Below are 6137 nucleotides of genomic sequence, written 5' to 3' on the forward strand. Positions count from 1 at the left end.
GAAGGTGAATGGCCACTTCTGACCCCGCTGTGATGTTTGATTTGGTTCGATTGCCTGGACTGGGCGTACCTGGTGAGAGAGCGATGATAGGGCTTATGATTGTATTTATTGCGCTAAGCTGTCATATGAGTGTCATTGTTGTTAACAGGACGTTTGGCCCTGGCTACAAAGATGAGGACGAAACCTGAACACATTGCGCGTGCCATGCAGTAGACACCTACGCTGGTAATGGTGGAAATCATTCTGCTTTAAGGGCCGATAGCGAGCGGTTGCCCATTCATACATCTTGCTATCCTACCAGTGATCGAGGAGGTCGCTATCGAGGACAGCGCTTACCATTAGTGACAGAACAGTACATCACGCTGCAATGGACGCTGATCGAACTGTCGAGGACACTGCACAGGATGGCCAGCAGCCAGCAGAGATCTCTGCTTTGGCCGCATTGTTTCTCAACATTCCCGATCAGCTCGTCCCTACTCAAGCTGCGATGGTTGTTATCGACGAGCGCACAACCCGACAAGGCTCAGAAACGCGTCCCTCAAGCTCAATAAGAGATATTCGGCAGCAGGAAGGGGAGAGCGTGGACACCGTGCAATACTCGTTCTTTGCCTCCGCTGTTCCAGAGCCTAACTACGTGTCACATCCTCCCGCGTCCGAAGCCAATGCTCAATCGGCGCGGACCAGTCCGGTGAGTCGGACCAGTCCGGTGAGTCCTACACTGGAATCGGTACTTGGGTGGGGGGGGGATTGATACGGTCGCTGCCAGTGTGTCCCAGAAGGAAGGGTGGTAAAGCGCAGAGAGGAGGTTGAGTAATTAACCCCTACGATGCTTGCTCAAAATGAGGTTCAACAAGCGTTGAATTTTAGTGACGCCGCCAAGGGGATGCCCCCGCCGCGGTGGCTCAGTGGTTAGGGCGCTCGACTACTGATCCGGAGTTCCCGGGTTCGAACCCGACCGCGCCGGCTGCGTTTTTATGGAGGAAAAACGCTAAGGCGCCCGTGTGCTGTGCGATGTCAGTGCACGTAAAAGATCCCCAGGTGGTCGAAATTATTCCGGAGCCCTCCACTACGGCACCTCTCTCTTCCTTCGTTCACTTCCTCCTTTATCCCTTCCCTTACGGCGCGGTTCAGGTGTCCAACGATATATGAGACAGATACTGCGCCATTTCCTTTCCCCCAAAACCAATTATTATTAATTCAAGGGGACGCGACGGACAGCGTCAAAAATAGTCACGCAGGCATCATGCCTGTACAAATAATTAACTATCCACGCCTTCCCAGTAAAAATTTTCTGCCGCCGCTCCAGCTTAAGGATTATTAAGGAAAACATTTTGTTGCCCTTTTGAGCCCCAGGGCATCTTAAAAGGGTTTCAATTCTCCTATCGCGATACTAGTTATAGTCACGTGATAGGAGACGTAGGACGCGGGTGCGTACGCGCTGTATTTTGTCTGCAGAATATATTTGGCCATAGTGCTTATAACCCGCCGCGGTGGCTCAGTGGTTAGCGCGCTCGACTAGAGAGAGAGAGAGAGAGAGAGAGAAACTTTATTGTTGCAGAGGAAGTCGGGGCACGCCCCTGGGTCTCCGCACGACCCCACTGCACTCAAGTGTTTACGTCCCTAAGGTCCATAACACTGGCAGCCCGGCCGGTGGCGATTGTCTGCACGGCCGGGTCCTCCGAGCGCAGCAGGGTCTCCCAGTCCTCCCAGGTCTTGAGCTCCTCTAGGTGGCGCGGGGGAGGGTCCGCCGGGCAGAGGGTACTGATCCGGAGTTCCCGGGTTCGAACCCGACCGCGGCGGTCGCGTTTTTATGAAGGAAAAACGCTAAGGCGCCCGTGTGCTGTGCGATGTCAGTGCACGTTAAAGATCCCCAGGTGGTCGAAATTATTCCGGAGCCCTCCACTACGGCACCTCTTATTCGTTTCTTCTTTCAATCCCTCCTTTATCCCTTCCCTTACGGCGCGGCTCAGGTGTCCAACGATATATGAGACAGATACTGAGCCATTTCCTTTCCCCCAAAACCAATTATTATTATTCAGCGTGCTTACAGTATATATACTGGCACTATTATTTGGAGAACGCTCTTGATTACGCCCTGCCTTTAGACTGCATAGTAATTTATTTATTTATTTATTTATTTATTTATTTATTTATTTATTTATTTATTCAAATACCCTAAAGGCCCTCTTGGAAGAAGGTATTACATAGGGGGGGGGGGGGGGGCACACGAAACACACTAATACGCAAACACCAATATTGGTAGTGGATTAAAGTTCGAATGAAGATAAGAATAAAGTGTGAAAATTGAAACACTGGGGGTTCAAGGATAACACAAAAAGAGAAAAAACTGCAATACAATGTCGAACAAGATGCAAAGGTATTAAAATAGCCCTGAAAAAAATATATAGCTAACACCAAAAACACACAGAGAGGTCAAATTCAGATATGAGTCCACAGCATTTGATGAAATTGATCGGTGTTAACTTCAGTGGCAATATCTGATGGTAGGTTATTCCAGTCAACTATGGTTTTGGGGATGAATGATTATGCGCAATGGGTCGAGTGGCATGCTGGGCCTTTGACTTTGCAGGGGTGATCACGGTGAGGAAAAATAACAGGGGGTGACTGAAAGAAGTCGTCGCGCAAATGATCATGATGATAAAGTTTGTGAAAGAGAGATAGGCGGGCGTGTTTCCCTCGTAGTGATAGCCGATGCAGATCAGCACGAATTTTTAAAGATGTAACACTGGAGTACGGAGAATAATCTGAAAAAATGAAGCGAGAAGCACGGCTTTGCAGGGATTCAATGTTACGTATAATGTAGTCTTGGCTCGGGTCCCAGATGGCACATGCATATTCAATTTTCGGCCTGATTAACGTGGTGTACGCGAGTTTTTTTAGGTGTGAAGGCGCTTGCTTTAGTCTGTGTTTCATGATTCCGAAAGTACGGTTAGCAGATGCAAGAGTAACGTTGATGTGATGATGCCATGTTAGATCCGATTGCAAGTTGATTCTTAAGTATTTGTACGTGGTAGTAAGTTCGACAGCATTGTTACCTATAAAGTATGAAGTTGGAATACGGGAAGAGGAGTGTGTAAATGACATGCACTTAGTTTTAGTATGATTTAGGGTCATTTGCCAGTCTGAACACCATCTGTTTATTGCATTGAGGTCTGACTGCAATGCTTGATGGTCAGTGTCAGTAGAAATGGTACGGTAAATTACGCAATCATCGGCGAACAGTCTTACTCTGGACGACATGCAGTTAGGCAAGTCATTAATATAAATTAGAAAAAGCAAAGGGCCAAGCACGCTCCCTTGTGGAACGCCGGACGTGACAGGAATAAAATGGGAGTTGTAATGATTAATATTTGTGAATTGAGTTCGAAATGACAAGAAATCCTTTATCCATGCAATGACTTGAGCGTCAATGTTAAAATGTTTTAGTTTCAGTAGTAGCCTGTGGTGAGGAACGCGGCCAAAAGCTTTGGAAAAATCTAAGAATATCGCGTCGACTTGGTTGCCAGCGTCGATACATGAAAGCAAGTCATTAGTAAACCCTGCAAGTTGCCCATCGCATGAAAATCCTAAAATATTTGCCCATAATTCCTAGAATTTACTGAAACTATAATTTGGCTACTATGACGCGTTGCCATAATGGCTGCCACTACTGTTGCAAGAATGTGGAGCTCTCGCTCAACAGTCAGCAAATTTACTCTACGCAGGAGGACTCTGGCGGGAGGAATCTTACTCAGCAAGCTGCCGGGATTGACACTGCTGAGCCTAATCTAGAAGCGGACCTGATTAACCAGGAGAAAGTGAACCAGGCGCGAATGGAGCACCTGCTGGAGCATCTAGCGTTGCTGGCTGCCGAGAACCCCCGTGGCTGGACGGTTGCGAAGGCTATTGCCTATATCGCGAAAATTCCAAGCTGCACAGAATGCGTTGAAGAATTCAGTGCCCAGATAACGGACAGGGAAGCTTTGTTTCAGCTTACTGAGGACTACCTGATAAATACCATGGGCTTCAGCTTAGGGTTGGCTCTCAAGGTATGCGACGTGGTCAGGTTCTTGATAGAGACAACCCGTCATGGGTCACGCGACAACATAAGGTGTATCAAGGTTTCGCCACCATCCAGATGGAGCAGGACATCATCATGCCTGTATGTGTGACCAACGGAGATTGGAGGGCTATGAAATCCTGGTGAAATGCACTGTGTCAACGTTGCGCCTAGAGTGACTGTGCCTCTTGCAGTATGTCAGGACTTATTCGAGCGTTTTCTTCAAAATAAAGATCATGTTTTGCACGGTCAGCTTTGGTGTCTTTCTGGCACTGCTCGTTGATATTGGCCAGTATACCGCTATTCACAAACCCAGAGCAAATGGGACTAAATCACCGCGTGCCATATCTGATAATCGAAGCAGCGTTGGTATGAACGCAGGGTTAATGGCAATGGACGCTGGGTACTATAGTACGCTGGATACGGGGAGATAAGTGCAGCTTTTATGGAACATCGAGGTCTGTACCCATTAAAGGGACTGGTGTATTAAGTGCCCGAAACACTTGTCAGAAGATTATATTCGAAAAGAAAATACCATATCGTAAGAATGAAGTAATGCGATATCAGAGGAAACAAAAATATATAGTTTTAATTGGTCACTGAAAATCGCCTGAAATCTTGCGGTGAAACCTTGCCATTATTGGTGTACCCACCAAGAGGCCGTACCTCGGTGAAGTGTCTTGTCTGAACATCTTGTTTGGAGCAGTAACCACGGTCTACTAGACCGGAGCGCTGACGAAAAGGTCACGTGAGTGATGTGCCGAGCGCGACATCAAACCAAGCAGATGTACAGGAAACTTCTAGGATCCCCCAGGTGGTCGAAATTGTTCCGGGGCCCTCCATTACGGCACACCTTTCTTCTTTCACTCCCGCATTTGCTCTGACCCGGCGACTCAGTTACAACTCGTCCGACTGGCCGAAGCCGCCGCCGAGAGTCAAGACCTTTCGGCCGTCGTCTAGGCGGGTAGCCCTCTGGCTACCCTCTTTCTGTTGGATATTAAAAGTTTTCCTATCCTATTCCCTTGCGGCGCCGTTCGGGTGTCCGCCGAGATGCGAGACCGATACTGCGCCATTTACTTTCCCCGAAAACCAATTTTCATTTTCAACCAACTTTGCTACCAACTTTCCTCTTCTGGTCCATATGAGCCCGAATGGGTCCACTCTTAGGGGCAAAGGGTTGGGTGGAGTAGAACTTTCATATTTTTCTCTTTTAAGCGTTGAAGCTTTCTCAGTTGTAACATACACCGCAGCACAGGTCTCCAAGAATGGGTTTATACCGCGTTGCGTTCTCGAACGCTCACTAACAAGTCAGCTGCAAAGGCGTTTATCCATTCAGAATGCGGCAGCCGCCACCTCTGTCCCTGCAGCAGGACGCCATGTAACTAAACCGCGAGCGAGGCACAATCCTTTCGGCACCTCATGTGTAGGCTGCAGATAACATGCCACGCTAACTTCTAACCGACACTTGGCCGCTTTCTGAGGTACGGGTATGTGCCATTTTATGAGGCCAACAACAACTGTGCACATAAACAAGAAATCGCGCTTTCCCTTGCTGCTGTTCGTTCAAATTCTGTGCGACGACCGAGTGTCCTAAATCTTGCGAGGCACATAACGTGGGCGAAGCAGGGCCAAGACACATTCTGACATTGCATTTTCGAATTGCCGCAGACGCAAGCTCTTGGCGAAACCGACAAGGAGCAGTGCACAGTAGGAGCTATAATCATAACGTGTGGCTACTCGAATCAGAAATCAGTTTGCATAATGTCAGTTTGAAGTTAGCATCACATGTTCTTTGCAGCCTATGCATGAGGTGCCGAATGGCTCGTGCTTCGCCCGTGGTTTAGTGACATCACGGTTCTTTTGCAGACATTGAGGTCGAGGGCTCAATATCGGTTACGGAAGCCGCGTTTTGCTTGAGGCGAAACAGATAAACGCCTTTCTGCTGACATTTTGATGAGCGTTCGAGAACGCAACGTGGTCGAAAGCGAACTTCGGAGAGCTGTGCTACGGCATCTATCACAACTGACAAAGCTTGGACGCATAGATCAGAAAAATATATGAAAGCTCTAGACAGCCT

General features: G+C 48.2%; 1 protein-coding gene across 2 annotated transcripts; it reads left to right on the top strand.

Annotated features, from left to right (window-relative positions):
* The first annotated feature begins 212 nt into the window (after positions 1 to 212).
* Positions 213 to 4268, top strand: LOC144100061 (uncharacterized). 2 transcript variants are annotated; one of them, XM_077633105.1, is made up of 2 exons: positions 213 to 706; positions 3726 to 4268. In XM_077633105.1, exons 1-2 carry the CDS (start codon positions 368 to 370, stop codon positions 4170 to 4172), a joined length of 786 nt encoding a protein of 261 aa, XP_077489231.1. In that variant the 5' UTR covers positions 213 to 367; the 3' UTR covers positions 4173 to 4268. The 2 variants fall into 2 exon arrangements, with proteins under 2 accessions (XP_077489231.1, XP_077489232.1); XM_077633106.1 differs by having other exon boundaries at positions 213 to 688.
* Positions 4269 to 6137: the final 1869 nt, after the last annotated feature.

The sequence above is a fragment of the Amblyomma americanum genome, chromosome 8 (assembly GCF_052857255.1).
Source record: "Amblyomma americanum isolate KBUSLIRL-KWMA chromosome 8, ASM5285725v1, whole genome shotgun sequence".
Lineage (NCBI taxonomy): Eukaryota > Metazoa > Arthropoda > Arachnida > Ixodida > Ixodidae > Amblyomma > Amblyomma americanum.